The sequence below is a fragment of the Nerophis ophidion genome, linkage group LG12 (genome assembly GCF_033978795.1).
Source record: "Nerophis ophidion isolate RoL-2023_Sa linkage group LG12, RoL_Noph_v1.0, whole genome shotgun sequence".
Taxonomy (NCBI): domain Eukaryota; kingdom Metazoa; phylum Chordata; class Actinopteri; order Syngnathiformes; family Syngnathidae; genus Nerophis; species Nerophis ophidion.
This window is the reverse complement of record NC_084622.1, coordinates 27,501-49,414: the sequence shown is the minus strand read 5'-3', so window position 1 is coordinate 49,414 and position 21,914 is coordinate 27,501. Positions and strand designations below refer to the sequence as shown.

The window sequence follows — 21,914 nt, the reverse complement described above, 5'->3', positions numbered from 1 at the left end:
AATTTTAGAGAAGAAATACAACCTTAAAAATTATTTTTGAATTTTCAAACACATATACCTTTTTACCTTTTAAATTCCTTCCTCTTCTTTCCTGACAATTGAAATCAATGTTCAAGTATATATTTTTTTTATTGTAAAGAATCATAAATACATTTTTATTTAATTTTTCATTTTAGCTTCTTTTTTTTCGACGAAAAATATTTGTGAAATATTTATTCAAACTTATTATGATTAAAATTCCAAAAAAATATTCTGGCAAATCTAGAACATCTGTAGAATCAAATTTAAATATTTTTTCAAAGTGGATTTTAACCTATTTAAAACATGTGATCGAAATTCCAAAATTAATCTTAATCAGGAAAAATTACTAATGATGTTCCATAAATTCTTTTTTTAATTTTTTCAAAAAGATTCGAATTAGCTAGTTTTTCTCTTCATTTTTTTTCGGTTGAATTTTGAATTTTAAAGAGTCAAAATTGAAAATAAACTATGTTTCAAAATTTTATTTTAATTTTTTTCGTGTTTGCTCCTTGTCATGCCTGTTAAGCAAGATTTATGTTTTGTCATGATTTGTTTTGTTTTTGGACTCTTGTTTCACGTTTTGCATTTCCTGGTTTTGTTTGTTTTCATGCCAACCCATTGATTTTCACCTTGCCATCCTAGTCACGTCCCGTCCCTCAGCTCTCACACCTGTTTCTCATTACCACCGCTACTACTTAAGTAATTTGCTTTCTGTTCATCGTTCTGGGAACTTTGCTTGCCTGCTTGCCTTCATGCGCACACCTTACCCTTGCTGCACCTTCTTCATGCCCTAGTCCATAGTTCCATGTCAAGTAAGTTGTTGTATATAGTCATAGTTAAATGCTTTTGTGCTAAGTCTTTTTGTTTATGTCCATAGTTCATTCATGCCATCGTGCAAGTGTTTTTGTTTTCCTGTTTGTATTTTGTAGTCTAGTAATATACCTCCTTGTGAGCGCCCTTAGTTTGTTTATTTTTTATTATAGTGTTTAAATAAATAAATATGTACTTACACTCTCGTCTGGCTCGTGCCAATCATCCTTTGCGTGGAAGAAGCAAAACCAGTCCATGTCCAGGTGTGACACTCCTCTTTTAAACCGTTCAATTAAGTGTTTTTTTCATCATTTATTCTCTACAAAAAAACCTTCTGAAAAGGAAAAAAAAATGTACAACGGAATGACAGACAGAAATACCCATTTTTTTTATATATACAGATTTATTTATTGAAGGTAAATTGAGCAAATTGGCTATTTCTGGCAATTTATTTAAGTGTGTATCAAACTGGTAGCCCTTCGCATTAATCAGTACCCAAGAAGTAGCTCTTGCTTTCAAAAAGGTTGGTGACCCCTGGTGTATCGTAACATGGCCTAAAAATATCAAAATATAAAAAAATGGCCATATTGCCCAGCCCTAGTGTGTGAGTGTGAATGTTTGTCTATCCGTGTTGGCCATGTGATGAGGTGGCGACTTGTCCAGGGTGTACACCGCCTTCTGCCCGAATGCAGCTGAGAGAGGCTCCAGCGACCCCGATTGGGACAAGCGGTAGAAAATGGATGGATGGATGGAGGACTGTTAATAGTTAGAAACACTTAGTTTTTTGTCCATAGCTTGAAAAATTTAAAATTGAAAATAAACTGTTTCAAAATGTTATTTTAATTTTTTTCTAGTTTTCTCCTCTTTCAAACCGTTCAATTAAGTGTTTTTTTTCATCATTTATTCCCTACAAAAAACCTTCCGAAAATGAAAAAAAAAATGTACGACGGAATGACAGACGGAAATACCCATTTTTTTTATATATACAGATTTATTTAATGAAGGTAAATTGAGCAAATTGGCTATTTCTGGCAATTTATTTATTTGTGTGTCAAACTGGTAGCCCTTCGCATTAATCAGTACCCAAGAAGTAGCTCTTGTTTTCAAAAAGGTTGGTGACCCCTGGTGTATCGTAACATGGCCCAAAAATATCAAAATATAAAAAAATGGCCATTTTGCCCAGCCCTCGTGTGTGTGTGAATCTTTGTCTATCTGTGTTGGCCATGTGATGAGGTGGCGACTTGTCCAGGGTTTACACCGCCTTCTGCCCGAATACAGCTGAGATAGGCTCCAGCGACACCGATTGGGACAAGCGGTAGTAAATGGTTGGATGGAGGACTGTTAATAGTTAGAAACACTTGAGTTTTTTGTCCATAGCTTGAAAAATTGAAAATTGAAAATTGAAAATAAACTGTTTCAAAATGTTATTTTAATTTTTTTCGTGTTTTCTCCTCTTTTAAACCATTCAATTAAGTGTTTTTTTCATCATTTATTCTCTACAAACAAATCTTCCGAAAAGGAAAAAAAAATGTACGACGGAATGACAGACAGAAATACACATTTTTTTATATTTACAGATTTATTTAATGAAGGTAAATTTAGCAAATTGGCTATTTCTGGCAATTTATTTGTGTGTATCAAACTGGTAGCCCTTCGCATTAATCAGTACCTAAGAAGTAGCTTTTGCTTTCAAAAAGGTTGGTGACCCCTGGTGTATCGTAACATGGCCTAAAAATATCAAAATATAAAAAAATGGCCATATCGCCCAGCCCTAGTGTCCCTAGTGTGAATGTTGTCTGTCTATCTGTGTTGGCCCTGTGATGAGGTGGCGACTTGTCCAGAGTGTACACCGCCTTCTGCCCGAATGCAGCTGAGATAGGCTCCTGCGACCCCGAATGGGACAAGCGGTAGAAAATGGATGGATGGAGGACTGTTAATAGTTAGAAACACTGAGTTTTTTGTCCATAGCTTGAAAAATTGAAAATTGAAAATAAACTGTTTCAAAATGTTATTTAAATTTTTTTCGTGTTTTCTCCTCTTTTAAACCGTTCAATTAAGTGTTTTTTTCATCATTTATTCTCTACAAAAAAACTTCCGAAAATGAAAAAAAAAATGTACGACGGAATGACGGACAGAAATACCCATTTTTTAAATATATATACAGATTTATTTATTGAAGGTAAATTGAGCAATTTCTGGAAATGTATTTAAGTGTGTATCAAACTGGTAGCCCTTCGCATTAATCAGTACACAAGAAGTAGCTCTTGCTTTCAAAAAGGTTGGTGACCCCCATGGCCTAAAAATATCAAAATATAAAAAAAATGGCCATATCGCCCAGGCCTAGTGTGTGAGTGTGAATGTTGTCTGTCTATCTGTGTTGGCCCTGTGATAAGGTGGCGACTTGTCCAGAGTGTACACCGCCTTCTGCCCGAATGCAGCTGAGATAGGCTCCAGCGACCCCGATTGGGACAAGCGGTAGAAAATGGATGGATGGAGGACTGTTAATAGTTAGAAACACTGAGTTTTTTGTCCATAGCTTGCATGTTGGATGGACAAGAGTACAATGACGGGGAGGTGTGGACCCTGGGTTCAAACCACTGCTCCACATGCACCTGTCAGGTAGGAATTATTGTCTTTGTTTCCTGTTCACTTTTATTTCAAACACCAAGAAGCGTGTTGAACGTTGCAGGCTGGCGAGGTGCAGTGCACGTCCCCCCAGTGTCCCGAGCTGACCTGCGTGAATCACGTGACCGATCCAGGAGCGTGCTGCCCTCGATGTCGAGGTAAGCGCCAACACAGTCACAAGCACAGGAGTCAACAAGTCCACCTGCACAAACACACGTGTCGCCGGCAGGCTGCATGTTCGACAGAGAGGAGCGTAGAGAAGGCAGCAGCTGGTTCGCCGACTCGTCTCACTGCAGGAGCTGCATGTGCGTGGACGGCGTAACCACCTGCTCCCAAATACGCTGCCTGTCTCCGTGCACCAACTTCATCTACGTGCCCGGGGAGTGCTGTCCTGTGTGTGCAGGTAGGCTACTTTAAAACCCTCCTAACGTTGATAATGTTGTTACTCAGCCAGCGATTGTGCATTGCAAAAAGTCAGTGTTCAAAAACAAGAAAAAAACATTTTTATTTGAACTAAGCAAAATGATCTGCCAATAGAACAAGAACATTTTGCTTGTCAAGACTGCAAAACAAGTCAAATTAAAGCTGCAAGCAGCGTTGGTTGGGTCAGCTTTGGCTGCTGCCCCCGCCACTCAAGCCCTGGTCTTAGTCAGACCTACATAGAGGTTTTTATTTCATGTCTCTGCGACATTCCTAACAGAAGTTACAAGCCGTTTTGTCTGTGTTTCTTCATAGGGGGCGCTAGAGCGCAATTTTGATTTTCGGGGTTTGGTTTTTTATTAGATGGCAATTTTCAACAGTCCCGATGTGTGTGTCAAATTTGGTGAGTTTTAAAGCATGTTAAGGGGGTCAAATTACAGATCGGCGTTTCTGGATGTTGTTGATAAATGGCTTTCGCTTTGCATAGTAGAGCTTTAACTTGCACTTTGAAGCATTTTAAGGGGGTCTAATTATAGCTCAAAGAGGCTAAAATGACATTTTTTGCAGCATGTTATGGGGGTCAAATTACAGCCCATAGGTGCTGAATAATAATAATAATAAAGAAAGAAACAAAGAATAAAACGCACGAAATTCAATAGATCCTTTGGCCCATTGCCAAAGGACTCCTTTAGGAGTCCTTTGGCAATGGACCTGGCGGACCCTAATTAGCTAACCTCAATGAACCCAAAAATAGCTTAAAATAAGTATATTCTCAATAATAACAAGTGCACTTTTCTTGGTAGAAAAAAAAAAGTGACCTTTTTGCTCAATATGTTGAAAAATTTTCTTAAATGAAGTAAATGCTAGTGCCATTATTTTGACATACTATGTGCTCGGCATTGCATTTCTTGAAACCAGCAAACTTATACTAAAAACGAATTTATTGTTCTTAATGGAAGGCAACAGCTTGTAACTCTCGGGGTCTCATGTTGTCCAAAAATGCATTTTTCCATCCATAACATGACATCATCGCGCCAAGTGCGTGCTCTTTCAGTCAATTAGTGCACATTTATACAGCCCGGCCCTCTGCAAAACATTTTTAATTGTAATTTTGAGGAATTTACTTGAATGTACATGAACTAAATTGTTAGAAATGTTAAATATTAACTGTCAGTTCACTGTACTTTGCCAACTGTACTACTAGAAGAGTTTGTGTTTTCTATTGTTTCATTGAAAATAAAACATGCTTGAAGTAAGAAATGATTACGTTGAAAAAGTAGTTTATACTTGTGAGTGTTGATGACACAGCTTTGCAACACTTGATATTCTAGTTTCAAGCATGTTTTACTCAATATACTGTAGGTCTTCACATCTCAACAACAAGCTGTAATATCTTAATGATATCATTTAGGACCAGAGCACTTAAAACAAATAAAACACTCGAACATAAAACCTGCTTAGTGAGATGATTTATCTTATCAGACAAAAAATAAGCAAATATCAGCTTTATTTGAGATATTCCATCTTACTTAGATTTCAGTTTTTGCAGATGTTTACCTTCTCCCTATAAACATCTGTTCAGTATTTTAACATAAAAGTGTTTGATTGTGAGGCATTAAAAGCCACAAAATGCAAGGGGTCCATCAGACCCACAGACGCTGGCTGAGTAACAACAATATGAAGGTTGCACGCAAAATTTCTCTGCCAGTTCACAGGGATTCTTCTTTTGGGTTGCAACATTGTCAACACTTTCTGCTCTCATTTTCTCGCACATTTTGACCCTCTGATGTTCTGTGTACCTAATAATAATAATAATAATAATAGATTTTATTTGTAAAAAGCACTTTACGTTGAGCAAACAACCTCAAAGTGCCACAGTGTGAAAAAATAGTAATAATAAAAATAAATAAAATATAAAACTCGAAACAGCCCAAAGGCTACAACCAGCATGCATGTCTATAGAAAGGCTTTTTTTAAAAAGATGGGTTTTTAAGCCTTTTTTAAAAGCATCCACAGTCTGAGGTGCCCTCAGGTGGTCAGGGAGAGCGTTCCACAGACTGGGAGCAGCAGAGCAGAAAGCCCGGTCTCCCATTGTCGTCCTCCTCCTGTCTAGGCCTGCTGTGCATGTGCGTGCGTGCGTGCGTGTGGTACACAGAACATCAATTTCCACACTTCTATTAGGCCCGGGTTCAGTGGACCCGGACATCTTATATGTAATAGAAGTGTGTAGGGGGGTGTATGGTGTGTGGTCATTAAATATGTATTCTGATATATGTTCTTCACAGAAAATAAGTTAGAAAAATGGTGTTATTTTTCTTGTAATAAAAAATAAAAATGGGTCCCACAGACCCGAACACCACATAAGGGTTAACTTAACCAAAGTCTTGTAATAGTCCGCCATCTTTTTGTGTTTCCTGTGTCATGCGGTGGTATTTTTTATTTTTTTTGGGAGACTGTGTGTTTGAGGGCAGAGTGTACGGTCCCGGAGACAGCTTCCATCCTGCTGGAGACCCCTGCCAGGTCTGCACATGTGAGGTAGGAACATTTTTTTTATTCTTAACATAAATCAATATATTTCTAAAAACAAATAAAACAGCATTTTTGAAAACTGATTTTTTTTAACAACATTTTGAATTATGGCCGTCAACAAAGAAAAATCCATAAATGAGCCGCCGACTTCAATCCGCTTACGACATAACTAAACCAAGCCATTGCTTGAGAAATTACCATGAATTGATTAACGTGGACTCCGACTTAAACAAGTTGAAAAACTTATTGGGGTGTTACCATTTAGTGGTCAATTTTACGGAATATGTACTGTACTTTGCAATCTACTAATAAAAGTTTCAATCAATCAAATTACTTTTTGGAAGCTCATCTTGTATTTGACGTTGTTTATAGGGTTAGGCTCAATAAGTGTCATGATCCGCTGCCCGGATCATATTATGTTTAGGTTCTTCAGTCTTTTTGTGTTTTCTGTTTGTTTTGGACTCTTTCGGTTCCGGTTTGTGCGCCTCTGTTTGTTTCCATGGTTACTCATTGTTTTCACTTGCCGCTTGCTCCTGACGCTCACCTGTGTTGTGATTACTTTCTTTATTTAAGCCTGCCTTTCCCGTCAGTTTGTCTGGGTCCATTGTTTGCGGTAAGCAACAGTCACGTTTATGTTTCTGGTTCCAGTCAGTACGCAAAGTGTTAGCATTAGCTTCCTGTGCGTTCGGCACGCTGTTGTTTTGTTTATGTATGTCCGTTTTGTACAGTTTCTTAGTTATTAAATCATCTTACCTTTACGTTGTCGTCCGGAGTGTCCTTTGCATCCCTGGGAAGAACTAATACGCGCATCACCATGTGTCCCGAGCGTGACAATAAGTGTAAACCCTTTCGGTCTGCAACATTTTTAATTTATGAATTTTCAACTGTTTATCATCATCATCATCAATTCATATTGCAGACCTTAAGATCCATTACACATATAAAAACACCATACAAAACATTAAAAACAAAACAATAAAAACATAAAGCCCATATGTTTATGTAAAACTGTTTATTTTGTTGACCACTGACCGAAGAAATAATAAACTAAACTTAGGTAATGTACAATAACAGGCGACAATAAATTATTTTTTTTACATTGTTTTCCTCCATTTGTGCATTTTTATTTTTATTTTTATAAAACATTTATACTCTCAATAATAATAATTCAGCAGATTTGCTCACATTTCCTGTAGACTCATAATAAATTCATAAAAGAAGCAAACTTCTTGAATGTTTTTTTGTGATTAACAAGTATGTGCTACAATCACTCTATCACAAAAAAATAAGAGTTGTAGAAATGATTGGAAACTCAAGACAGCCATGACGTCATGTTCTTTACAAGTGTATGTACACTTTTGATCGCCACTTTATCTCTGGTTTATAGTCCTGTGCGGCGAATTTATTGTAAAACTTTTTTTTCTTCTAAAATTTAGTGGGTGCAGCTTATATATACTGATATAAAGTCTATAAAGTCTGAAAAGGACATATAAGACTGTCATGTGTTATGTGTACTGTGTACTCCAGGTGATGCCAGATGGAGAACAGCACCTGCGGTGTTATCGTAAACAATGTCCCAGTCTGGTGGACTGTCCCAAGAACAACATATTTTTCTCTGGACCAGACTCCTGCTGTCCTGTCTGCGCACGTCAGTATCATCGGCGAAAAACATGCAATATGAATGAAATTGTGCTGATTCTCAAGAGGTGTCGTGTGTGTGTGCGTGTGCGTGTGCGTGTGCGTGTGTGTGTGTGTGAGTGTGTGTTTGTGCGTGTGTGTGTGTGTTTGTGCGTGTGTGTGTGTGTGTGTGTGTTTGTGCGTGTGTGTGTGTGTGTTTGTGTGTGTGTGTGTTTGTGTTTGTGTGTGTGTGTGTGTGTGTGTGTGTGTGTGTGTGTGTGTGTGTGTGTGTGTGTGTGTGTGTGTGTGTGTGTGTGTGTGTGTGTGTGTGTGTGTGTGTGTGCGTGTGTGCGTGTGTGCGTGTGTGTCAGATCCATTCTGAAGATGCCTAAGTGATTTTTAAGCTTCGGCCCATAAAACATGCAGGGTTAGGGTTAACCCTATCCCTAACCCTAACACGTACACATTTGTGTGAATTATGCAAAATGATTTAAATGTGGTCCCCATGAACCATATTAACTCTTTTTTCCCCAGGGTCCCCAGTAAGTATACAAACCCTGTTTCCATATGAGTTGGGAAATTGTGTTGGATGTAAATATAAACAGAATACAATGATTTGCAAATCATTTTCAACCCATATTCAATTGAATGCACTACAAAGACAACATATTTGATGTTCAAACTCATAAACGTTATTTATTTTTTGCAAATGATAATTAACTTAGAATTTCATGGCTGCAACACGTGCCAAAGTAGTTGGGAAAGGGCATGTTCACCACTGTGTTACATCACTTTTTCATTTAACAACACTCAATAAACGTTTGGGAACTAAGGAAACTAATTGTTGAAGCTTTGAAAGTGGAATTCTTTCCCATTTTTGTTTTATGTAGAGCTTCAGTCGTTCAACAGTCCGGGGTCTCCGCTGTCGTATTTTACGCTTCATAATGCGCCACATGTTTCTGATGGGAGACAGGTCTCGACTGCAGGCGAGCCAGGAAAGTACCCGCACTCTTTTTTTTTTTTTACGAAGCCACGCTGTTATAACACGTGCTGATTTGGCTTGGCATTGTCTTGCTGAAATAAGCAGGGTCGTCCATGAAAAAGATGGCGCTTAGATGGCAGCACATGTTGTTCCAAAACCTGTATGTACCTTTCAACAGTATTGGTGCCTTCACAGATGTGTAAGTTACCCATGCCTTGGGCACTAATGCACCCCCATACCATCACGATGGCTGACTTTTGAACTTTGCGTCGATAACAGTCTGGATGGTTCGCTTCCCCTTTGGTCCGGATGATGCGATGTCAAATATTTCCAAAAACAATTAGAAATGTGGACTCGTCAGACCACAGAACACTTCTCCACTTTGCATCAGACCATCTTAGATAATCTCGGGCCCAGAGAAGCCGGCGGTGTTTCTGGATGTTGTTGATAAAAGGCTTTTGCTTTGCATAGTACAGCTTCAACTTGCACTCACAGATGTAGCGACAAACTGTATTTAGTGACAGTGGTTTTCTGAAGTGTTCCTGAGCCCATGTGGTGATGTCCTTTTGAGATTGATGTCGGTTTTTGATACAGTGCCGTCTGAGGGATCAAAGGTCACGGTCATTCAATGTTGGTTTCCGGCAATGCTGCTTACGTGGAGTGATTTCTCCAGATTCTCTGAACCTTGTGATGATATTATGGACCGTAGATGTTGAAATCCCAAAATTTTTTGCAATTGCACTTTGAGAAACGTTGTTCTTAAACTGTTTGACTATTTGCTCACGCAGTTGTGGACAAAGGGGTGTACCTCGCCCCATCCTGTCTTGTAAAAGACTGAGCATTTTTTGGGAAGCTGTTTTTATACCCAATCATGGAACCCACCTGTTCCCAATTAGCCTGCACACCAGTGGGATGTTCCAAAATAAGTGTTTGATGAGCATTCCTCAACTTTATCAGTATTTATTGCCACCTTTCCCATCTTCTTTGTCACGTGTTACTAGCATCAAATTATAAAGTTAATATTATTTGAACATCAAATATGTTGTCTTTGTAGCATATTCAACTGAATATGGGTTGAAAATTATTTGCAAATCATTGTATTTCGTTTATATTTACATCTAACACAGTTTCCCAACTCATATGCAAACGGGGTTTGTACATAATTTTTTTAATGCCTCCACAACCTGTAGAAAGGGTGGTCCCCACAAGTCATGAACAAAAACTTGGTCCCCATTCCAAGTGATAACTAGTGTGTGTGTGTGTGTGTGTGTGTGTGTGTGTGTGTGTGTGTGTGTGTGTGTGTGTGTGTGTGTGTGTGTGTGTGTGTGTGTGTCCAGAGCCTCTCAGTAACTGCACCGCCATGCTGATAGGCAACGAGGTGCTGGCCACAGATGACCCTTGTTTCACCTGCCAGTGCAAGGTATTTATGCAACAAAAGGTCTATTATACCATACATGAATGTTTTATGTTCAATTCCAAAACACATGCAGAAATTCCTATCAAAATGTCGTCAAACAATAAGGTGTTGTTTAGGATCTAACATGGACGTGCCTTCATCGAGCCTGCCACCCGCTGACTTGCCCCCCCAGTGAACAGTTCACCCCTCCAGACTCGTGCTGTCCTGTGTGTAAAGGTGACGTTATTGTTTCATGACTCCTCATCGCTCTCACCTTCTCCCATAACCAGTCACGGTTAGGGCTGCAAAGGGGTGGAAAGTTTCCAGTAAAGTTCCGAAAACTTTCCGGAAATTTTCCACGGGAAGTTAAAGGCCTACTGAAACCCACTACTAGCGACCACGCAGTCTGATAGTTTATATATCAATGATGAAATATTAACACTGCAACACATGCCAATACGGGCGGTTTAGTTTACTAAATTGCAATTTTAAATTTCGCGCGAAGTATCCTGTTGAAAATGACGCGGAATGATGACACTTATGATGACGCGTGCGCGTGACGTCACCGGTGGTAGCGGACATGTTCTTCCAGCCCGATCCAAGCTATAAGTAGTCTGCTTTAATCACATAATTACACAGTATTCTGGACATGTGTTGCTGAATCTTTTGCAATGTGTTCAATTAATAATGGAGAAGTCAAAGAAGAAAGGTGTAGGTGGGAAGCGGTGTATTGCAGCTGCCTTTAGCAACACAAACACAGCCGGTGTTTCCTTGTTTACATTCCCGAAGGTGAAGCTTTACTATGGAACAGAGCGGTCGAGCGAACATGGTTCCCGACCACACGTCAACCGGCAGGTTTCGGTGAGAAAATTATGCTAATAAATCGGCTCTTACCGTAGACATGAGCGGAGCTTGCGGACTATTACCCCCTTCCACCGGAGACACTGGCGGTCACCACACCCGTGGCCACACCCCTCCGACTTTCAGGTATCATATAATCTCACTAAAACACTAGTAACACAATAAGCAGATAAGGGATTTTCCAGAATTATCCTAGTAAATGTGTCTAATAACATCTGAATCGCTCCCACTGCCCTCGCCTTTTTTTTTTTTTTTTTGATAATCCTTCACTCTCACTATCCTCTTCCACAAATCTTTCATCCTCGCTCAGATTAATGGGAAAATCGTTGCTTTCTCGGTCCGAATCGCTCTCGCTGCTGCTGGCTATGATTCAGATGTGAGGAGCTCCACAACCCATGACGTCACGCGGACATCATCTGCTACTTAAGGTACAGGCAAGGCTTTTTTACGAGCAACCAAAAGTTGCGAACTTTATTGTGAGTTCTGGCAATATCGCAAAATGATCAAGTATGACACAGAATGGACCTGCTATCCCCGTTTTTAAATAAGAAAATCTCATTTCAGTAGGCCTTTAAGCTTGGGAAGTTTGGAAATATTGACCATTTTTTGATTGTTCAAAGTTGGGAATGAATGGGAATTCCAATAATGATATATTATTGGATACTTGTCTTTATGCTGCTGAATCTTTGTGGCATTTTTGACGTAGCTCTTTGCACAATATTTACAAATGTACACCGCCTTTCTGCCTACATTGACTAGGCTAAAATGTCTCTACACATCAGATGGTGTACGTGGCATTATTCTGTTTGTATTTATTTATTCTTGTAAAACACTACTGCATTGCTAAATAGCCAGCTCAACAATTGGAGTAGTCTTTGAAAATATTTTACTGATGGACAAATGAATAGAAATAGGCAAGATGAATAAATGAACTGTCAATCAGCATGCTGAATCAAACTATAACCTACATTCTTGTATGACAACAGAATGGCTAGCAGAACAGACGGCAGAGGAAACTACACCTTTTGATTTACTATTTGCTAATTGAACTTTACACATCACAAAAAAAGGTCAATTCGGATCGCTAACGTTGTTAGCATAAATGAATGGGATTTAACATAGAGAAAATTAGCATCACGGCTAACAGAGAATTGTTTTCAGGTCACTATGAGACTGTGGTGGTACATAAACCTAGCTAGCTCGAGATATTGGCCCCCAAATAATTTAACAAGTACAGAAACAGCTAGCTGGCTTGAGTGGAAGTCTGCTGGAGTAGTCTACAGTCATACAGTAACAAGCTATTAAACTTAAATACCATGGATCAAATATATTTACCCCAGTGATATCATCAACACTTACCTGACTGGAAGAAGTCCTTGGGCTCAAATACTAGTGTGGCCTCAATAGCCCTGTTGTAGTCTGTAGCATGCTAAGAATTATCTGGGCATGTGATGGAAGAATCAATCAAACAATGTTTATTTAAATAGCCCTAAATCACAACTGTCTCAAAGGACTGCGCAAGCCACAACAACATCCTCGGTTCCGATCCGACATAAGGGCAAGGAAAAACTCACAACCCAGTGGTATGTCAAGAATGACAATGAGAAACCTTGCAGAGGACCGCAGATGTGGGTGAAAACCCCTCCTCCACGCTCCGCCCCGCCCAGGCTCCACCACCCCCCTAGGAGAGACCAGATGCAATGGATGTCGAGTGGTTCTAGCATTGTGAAAGTCCAGTCCATAGTGGATCTAACATAATAGTGTGAGAGTCCAGTCCATAGTGGATCTAACATAATAGTGAGAATCCAGTCCATAGTGGATCTAACATAATAATGAGAGTCCAGTCCATAGTGGATCTAGCATAATCGTGTGAGAGTCCAGTCCATAGTGGATCTAACATAATAGTGAGAGTCCAGTCCGTAGTGGATCTAACATATTAGTGAGAGTCCAGTCCATTGTGGATTGAACATAATAGTGAGAGTCCAGTCCATAGTTGGGCAGCAGGAGACTATCCCGAGCAGAGACAGGTCAGCAGCACAGAGATGTCCCCAACCGATGCACAGGGGAGCGGTCCACCCCAGGTCCCGACTCTAGACATGCAGCACTTCATCCATGGCCACCGGACCTGTGCCCGCCTTCCATAAGGGAGAGGGGGGCAGAACAGAAAAGAAAAGAAACGGCAGATTAACTGGTCTAAAAGGGGGTCTATTTAAAGGCTAGAGTATACAAATGAGTTTTAAGATGGGACTTAAATGTTTCTACTGAGGTAGCATCTCTAACTGTTACCTGTAGAACATTCCAGAGTACTGGAGCCCCAATAAAAAACGCTCTATAGCCCACAGACTTTTTTTGGGCTCTATAAATCACTAATAAGCCGGAGTTCTTTGAACGCAGATTTCTTGCAGACATATGGAACAATACAATCGGAAAAATAGGATTGAGCTACACCGTGTAGTATTTTATACCAAAGTAGTAAAACTTTAAAGTCACCTCTTAAGTGCACAGGAAGCCAGTATAGGTGTATATGTATATAAAGGTATATACAGTATAGGTGTATATGTATATAAAGGTATATACAGTATAGGCGTAATATAATCAAACTTTGTTGTTCTGGTCAAAAGTCTAGCAGCCGAAGAATGCATTGCACATGTGATGGAGGAATGCAGGGTGAAGGGTTAAAATTCTACTGAATTAGCATTAAATCAGGTTGTTATAGCTGTAATATCTAGCATGTTGCATTCAATGTCTATTCCCATTAATTTCTCATGTATTCCCGTTAACTCCCATGGAAAGTTTCCAACTTTGAACATTCCCGGAATTTTTGCAACCTTTGTCATGATCCTTTCTGATGATCATGTCCAGACTGCGTGATCGAGGGTCAGAACAGACGCGTGGCGAGCGGCAGCAGATGGACGGACAGCGACGACGACTGCGTCACATGCACCTGCAACGTAAGCGAGGCACCATAAGGCTGGTATAAGGTGTATAATCTGCAAGATGAAGACCATGGTGAACCAACATTACTCATTATTGATGTAAACACTTTTGATTGGATAGTGATAGGAACATGTTGTGTTATGTAAGAGAGATACAGTGGGGCAAAAAAGTATTTAGTCAGCCACCGATTGTGCAAGTTCTCCCACTTAAAATGATGACAGAGGTCTGTAATTTTCATCATAGGTACACTTCAACTGTGAGAGACAGAATGTGGAAAAAAAATCCAGGAATTCACATTGTAGGAATTTTAAAGAATTTATAAATTATAGTGGAAAATAAGTATTTGGTCAACCATTCAAAGCTCTTAGTGATGGAAGGAGATTTTGGCTCAAAATCTCACGATACATGGCCCCATTCATTTTTTCCTTAACGCGGAACAATCGTCCTGTCCCCTTAGCAGAAAAACAGCCACAACGCATGATGTTTCCACCCCCATGCTTCACAGTAGGTATGGTGTTCTTGGGATGCAACTCAGTATTCTTCTTCCTCCAAACACGACGAGTTGAGTTTATACCAAAATGGATACATGGATGATACAGTAGATGATTGGGAGAATGTCATGTGGTCAGATTACACCAAAATATAACTTTTTGGTATAAACTCAACTTGCATTGACATTTGAGTTCATTTAGCTAAAATATGTTTGAAAAACATGTGTGCTGGATTGAAGCTACAAACTTTGAAACGTGACAAGGGATTACATATTTTCGGCTTTTTTGACAAAAATTGAGAAAAAAAAAGTTTCCTTATCGTCAATATGAAAACAGATTTTTATAAATGAGTGCCAGTTAGTTGCAAAATAAATTAAAGTGAAGTAAATAACTTAATGATAAGATGTGATTATACAAATAATAGTATTAGCAATAAATATAGCATATGTACATTGAGCCTATTGTATTTTTGACTTTAGATATATTAAGTCATTGTTGGAAATGATCAGCATTGTGTGTGTGTGTGTGTGTGTGTGTGTGTGTGTGTGTGTGTGTGTGTGTGTGTGTGTGTGTGTGTGTGTGTGTGTGTGTGTGTGTGTGTGTTCAGCTGGGCTACATTGAGTGCAGCATTGAGGAGTGTCCATCTACACCGTGTCTCAACAAGCAGAAGGCGGTGAAGGTGGCAGGGAAATGCTGCCATGAATGTGAAGGTAACACAACCATTCAGCATCCTACTTGTGATAGTGTTTACACCCGTGATCTAACCCAGTGTTTTTCAACCACTGTGCGTGCCGTGAGATCAGTGACGTGCGGTGAGGTTCATGGCTGGTGAGGCACTGGCTTCATCACAGTCAGATTTATAAACATATGAACCCTAAAGAGTATCTTATTCACCATTTGATTGACAGCAGTTAACGGGTTGTGTTTAAAAGCTCATACCAGCATTCTTTACACATACAAACTGTAGCACACAAAAAAGCACATATAATGGTCTTACCTTTACTTATAAATGAAGTCAATGCGCCACTCCTGCTTCGATTGAAAGTCCAGTTTAGAAAACTGTTTTATTTTAGATATGTAATCATCCGTGTTAAAAGTCTAGGGGAGAGGAAAAAATAAACACACGCTGCTCACTCTTGCTGCTTGTTGGCACTTCTTCTGCAGCCGAGTAATCGCAAGAATGATCCCTGGGATCACTAGCGCCCTCTACCACCAGGAGGCGGGAGAACAGGTGCCTCACACAGTGCGTCTTCGCAGCCGTTTTAGGATTGCCCAGCACAAGAAATACGTTACACACATACAGTTGTTGACAAAATACACTGTACATTATATACCTCAGCTAACTAAACTATGGAAATGTATAATATAATTCATATAGCAATACGATCTCACTGCACAGCAGCCAGCAGTTAGCCGAGTCATTGCGCAATCCATGATGAGGCTCAACTGGCTGCTGACTCACCGCAAGTCTCTTCTCAGTATTAAAACAACAAATGTGAAAATTCAGCGATTTTGGATAAAAATAATCTAAAACTGGTGAAGTTAAATGGAAAATCTATCCATCCATTTCTACCGCTTATTCCCTTTCGGGGTCGCGGGGGGGCGCTGGCGCCTATCTCAGCTACAATCGGGCGGGGGCAGGGGCCAACACAGATAGACAGACAACATTCACACTCACATTCACACACTAGGGCCAATTTAGTGTTGCCAATCAACCTATCCCCAGGTGCATGTCTTTGGAAGTGGGAGGTGGCCGGAGTACCCGGAGGGAACCCACGCATTCACGGGGAGAACATGCAAACTCCACACAGAAAGATCCAGAGCCTGGATTTGAACCCAGGACTGCAGGAACTTCGTATTGTGAGGCAGACGCACTAACCCCTCTTCCACCGTGAAGCCCTGAAATAACTTTTATAAAGTATAATCACTGGATACATCTAACAATTTAATTAATATTTTTTCTTTTTACCTTTTTTTTTCTTTCCATGATGGCACGTGAGGCCCCGCTACACCTGCCTCCCCTGACTGCATGTCACTGCGTGAGATACAGTCTGGTGTGCCGTAATTTCACCTATTTGGGTTAAAAATATTTTTTGCAAACAAGTAATTATAGTCTGCAAATGATGTGTTGTTTTTGAGTGTCGGTGCTGTCTAGAGTTCGGCAGAGTAACCGTGTAATACTCTTCCATATCAGTAGGTGGCAGCCGGTAGCTAATTGCTTTGTAGATGTTGGAAACAGCGGGAGGCAGTGTGCAGGTAAATAGTTGTCTAATGCTTAAACCAAAAATAAACAAAAGGTGAGTTTCCCTAAGAAAAAGCATTGAAGCTTAGGGGAAGGCTTGCAGAACAAAACTTAAACTACAAAGGAAACAAAAACAGAATGCTGGACGACAGCAAAGACTTACTGTGGAGCAAAGACGGTGTCCACAAATTACATCCAAACATGACATGACAATCAACAATGTCGCCACAAAGAAGGATAAAAACAACTGAAATATTATTGATTGTTTAAACAAAGCATGTGTGGGGAATCGCATTCATATTTTATCTATGTGGAAAATATTGGACACAGTGTGTTGTCAAGTTTGAGATGCGATGCAAATGTAAGCCACTGTGACACTATTGTTCATTTTTTATTTTTTTTTATTAACGTCTGTAATGATAATGTCTATGAGGGATTTCTAATCACGGGCGTATTGAAATTGTTACTAATATTGATACTGTTGTTGATAATATTATTTTTTTTTTGACTACTTTTAGATTGTTCTGTGTCATGTTTGTGTGTCCTCTCAATTGGTCTGTTGATTGCTATTCTGAATGTTGCTGGGTCGGGTTTGGTTTTGGAATTGGATTGCAGTATTGTGTAGTGTTGGATTGATTAATAAATTCTTAAAAATAAAAAATAAATAAATAAAAAAAAAAAATATATATATATATATATATATATATTCTTGATTGCTAAAACAAAGTAGATAATATCGAAATATCGCTCAAAGGAAGACATGTAAGTACTACAGGAATATACCAAAAAAAAGAGAGAAAGCCACCAAAATAGGAGCGCGAGACAAGAACTAAAACACTACACACAGGAAAACAGTCACGGTAGCACAATTAAGCCCCGAACGGGCTAACATCACGACTAACCTGTTCACGTCCGATTCGCCCAGCGACACTCTGCCGGAGTATCAGCGCTGGGGTCCAGTGCACCACAGTTTTATATTGTCGGCGGAGTGCTACGGAAGCTTCCCAGAACAAACGTCTCCCTGACCCGGACTCTTTGCAGCGGCACCGGGGGAGGGAGCGAGAGAGAGGGACACACAGTGACAGAGAGAGCTGAAGAGCGTGTGCGGGTTTCATGGAAAAGTGGCAAAACGTTTCTCTGCTTGCATCACGCAAGTGACGTCAATGTTCCGCCCTCGAGAGCCACATACCTCACCGTGATTGGTAGATTCCTTCAGCTCCGCACACAACGCTGTTGAGCGCCATTCTTATAAAACTTGCGGGCTGCACTAACATTGAACTTTCCTATTAAGGTGGGTGCTGCAAAAATAACGTCTCGCGGGCCGGGTGTCTGACACCCTTGTTTTAAAGTCATATCCAACAATTACGACAATGACTTTTAACTGTCAACTGAGTTTTGTTTTTTAATGATTTCTGCTGGTGGTGTGCCTTGGTTCAAAAAAATGTGCCTTGGCTCAAAAAAGGTTGAAAAACACTGACCTAACCGTGTGTGTGTGTGTGTGTGTGTGTGTGTGTGTGTGTGTGTTTTGTAGATTCCGGGGTGTCGTGTTTGCATCAGGGCACGTTGTACCAGTCGGATAAACAGTGGCAGGTGGACGAGTGCACCGGCTGTACCTGTGTGTCGGGAGACGTGCACTGTCGCAGTGAACGCTGCCCCCCACTCACCTGTGCTACAGTCAGTGCTGAAACAACAACACACTAAACACTACACACACCTGCCCACTTCATTAGGAACACCCGATACAAGACCTCTCAGTGCGATACACCACAAGACAACCTCTGAATTGGATCGGTTCATATCTCTCTAGAGCGAGGGTCACCAACACGGTGCCCGCAAGGACCAGATGAGTCGCCCGCTGGCTTGTTCTAAAATAAGCTCAAATAGCAGCACTTACCAGTGAGCTGCCTCTATTTTTTTAAATGTTATTTATTTACCAGCAAGCTGTTCTCGCTTTGCTCGATATTTTTTTTCTAAGAGAGACAAAACTCAAATAGAATTTGAAAATCCAAGAAAATATTTTAAAGACTTGGTCTTCACTTGTTTAAATAAATTCATTTATTTTTTTACTTTGCTTCCTATAACTTTCAGAAAGATAATTTTAGAGAAAAAATACAACCTTAAAACTAATTTTATGATTTTTAAACACATATACCTTTTTACCTTTTAAATTCCTTCCTCTTCTTTCCTGACAATTTAAATCAATGTTCAAGTAAAAAAAAAATGTTTTTATTGTAAATAGTAATAAATAAGTTTTAATTTAATTCTTCATTTTAGTTTCTGTTTTTTCAACAAAGAATTATTGTGAAATATTTCTTCAAACTTATTATGATTAAAATTCAAAATAATTATTCCGGCAAATCTAGAAAATCTGTAGAATCAAATTAAAATCTTATTTCAAAGTCTTTTGAATTTCTTTTAAAATTTTTGTTCTGGAAAATCTAGAAGAAATAATGATTTGGCTTTGTTAGAAATATAGCTTGGTCCAATTTGTTATATATTCCAACAAAGTGCAGATTGGATTTTAACCTATTTAAAATATGTCATCAAAATTCTAAAATGAATGTTAATCAGGAAAAATTACAAATGATGTTCCATAAATTCCTTTTTTAATTTTTTCAAATTTGCTAGGTTTTCTCTTCTTTTTTTCGGTTCAATTTTGAATTTTAAAGAGTCGAAATCGAAGATAAACTATGTTTCATAGTGTATATTTATTGTGATGATCAGTGTTTCCACAAAGATAAATATCATTAATTAATAATAATAACAACATAGAGTTAAAGTTAAATTGAGCAAATTGGCTATTTCTGGCAATTTATTTAAGTGTGTATCAAACTGGTAGCCCTTCGCGTTATCAGTACCCAAGAAGTAGTTCTTGGTTTCAAAAAGGTTGGTGACCCCTGCTCTAGGGTGTGTATCCTCATCATCCGTGTGTGTGTGTGTGTGTGTGTGTGTGTGTGTGTGTGTGCGCGTGTGCGTGCGTGCGTGCGTGTGTGTGTGTGTCATCAGGATGAGATGCCAGCTGTTGTTCCGGGTTTGTGTTGTCCACACTGCATCCCTCGCCCGGCCACCTGCATCGCGTTTGGCGACCCTCATTACCGCACCTTCGACGGCCGCATGCTGCACTTTCAGGGGGCGTGCACCTACGTCCTGGCTCAGGACTGTGAAGGCGGAGACTTCAGGTGAGGAGGAGGGTTACCGTGGCAACAGCAGGAGGTTCTATATGACATTCTTACTGATGTTTTGCAGCATCCACGTGACTAACGAGGACCGTGGCCGCAAAGGTGTGTCGTGGACTAAAGAGGTGACCGTCTTAATCGGTGATGTCACAGTGCAGCTTCTCCAGGATTGGCTGGTCAAGGTTTGTGGGGCTCATGAGGTTGTCTTTAAGACAATAATGTCAGTTCCAGTGTCAAGCTGCTCCCCTCATAAAACTCTTTTTTTATTATTAACTCTACGGGCAAATGTTGAAGTTAGAGATGTCCGATAATATCGGACTGCCAATATTATCGGCCGTAAATTATCGGTATCGGTTTCAAATAGTAAAATGTATGACTTTATAAAACGCACACCCACCCCCTCGAAGAGACCGGATGCAATTGACGTCGAGTGGGTCTAGGATAATATTATGAAAGTCCAGTCCATAGTGGATCTAACATAATAGTGGGAGTCCGGTCCATAGTGGATCTAACATAATATTGTGAAAGTCCAGTCCGTAGTGGATCTAACATAATAGTGTAAAAGTCCAGTCCATAGTGGATCTAAATTTGGCCCCCGAGTCAAAATAATTGCCCAGGTCTGATCTATGCAAACAAATGTAAAAGTAACATTTAAGCTTGTGGACTGTCATTAAAGTGTAAAAAGCAGCTAACCAGTGTATATTAACTGTCATTAATGATGGTGTTGCCAAATGCGCTTTTCAGGTCAACGATGAGGCGGTGGCGTTACCGTTCCTCAAAGAACCGTACATCTACGTCGAACGCAAAACCAACACCATCCTGCTCAACACCGACATCGGCCTTAAGGTCTGGAGTCTCGCTTCCCTTCATGAGCGGCGCATATCCATATTCATGTGTTCATCTGAAGGTGCTGTGGAGCGGTCGTTCCCACCTGGAAGTGAGCGTGCCCGGCTCCTACAAAGGTCACACGTGTGGCCTCTGTGGGAACTTTAACAACTACCACCAGGATGACCTCCGCATGCCCAGTGGACAGATGAGCCTGTCAGAAGCAGACTTTGGAAACAGCTGGAGGGTAAAATCATACACTTAGGATTCCTGCTTCCACACCTTTATCTGGATCTGCACCAAAACATATTTAAGTACGCTACTTAATTATACCAGGATTCAAAAAAATCAAAAAGTGAGATTAGAGTCACGTTTTTATAAGTGTTTTTTTTTTATTTTTTACAAACTGATTAACCAAGCGGTAGAAAATGGATATATTGATGTACATAATCCATAAAAAACCCTTGACTATGGATAAATATATATATATGTGTATGTTTGTGTGTATATATATATATATGTGTGTGTGTATGTATATATATATTTTTACAGTGTGTGTATATATATGTATATATATATATATATATATATATACATATATACAGTAAATAATTATATTTTATCGGGTTAAGTATCAATTATATTTGATATTTATATATATATATATATATATATATATAAATATCAAAAATAACTATCAAAAATGTTTATGAAGTAAATAGCATACATCTCATCAATCAACCAATCAATGTTTATTTATATATCCCTAAATCAGAAGTGTCTCAAAGGGCTGCACAAGCCACAACGACATCCTCGGTTCAGATCCCACATAAGGGCAAGGAAAAACTCACAACCCAGTGGGATGACAATGTGAATGACTATGAGAAACCTTGGAGAGGGCCGCAGTCCATAGTGGATCTAACATAATAATGTGAGAGTCCAGTCCATAGTGGATCTAACATAATAGTCAGTGTCCAGTCCA

General features: G+C 39.6%; 1 protein-coding gene across 1 annotated transcript in view; it reads left to right on the top strand.

Moving 5' to 3' along the window:
* Window positions 1–21,914, top strand: part of LOC133563730 (kielin/chordin-like protein) — a 63,448-nt gene that overhangs the window by 38,544 nt on the left and 2,990 nt on the right. The window contains exons 12-25 of the mRNA XM_061918031.1: window positions 3,368–3,450; window positions 3,521–3,614; window positions 3,686–3,859; window positions 6,329–6,411; window positions 7,933–8,053; window positions 10,342–10,424; window positions 10,538–10,637; window positions 14,124–14,212; window positions 15,297–15,399; window positions 18,463–18,605; window positions 19,938–20,110; window positions 20,178–20,289; window positions 20,852–20,953; window positions 21,015–21,179. Coding sequence (XP_061774015.1) covers window positions 3,368–3,450; window positions 3,521–3,614; window positions 3,686–3,859; window positions 6,329–6,411; window positions 7,933–8,053; window positions 10,342–10,424; window positions 10,538–10,637; window positions 14,124–14,212; window positions 15,297–15,399; window positions 18,463–18,605; window positions 19,938–20,110; window positions 20,178–20,289; window positions 20,852–20,953; window positions 21,015–21,179 — 1,625 coding nt within the window. The remainder of the gene's footprint in view (window positions 1–3,367; window positions 3,451–3,520; window positions 3,615–3,685; window positions 3,860–6,328; window positions 6,412–7,932; window positions 8,054–10,341; window positions 10,425–10,537; window positions 10,638–14,123; window positions 14,213–15,296; window positions 15,400–18,462; window positions 18,606–19,937; window positions 20,111–20,177; window positions 20,290–20,851; window positions 20,954–21,014; window positions 21,180–21,914) is intronic.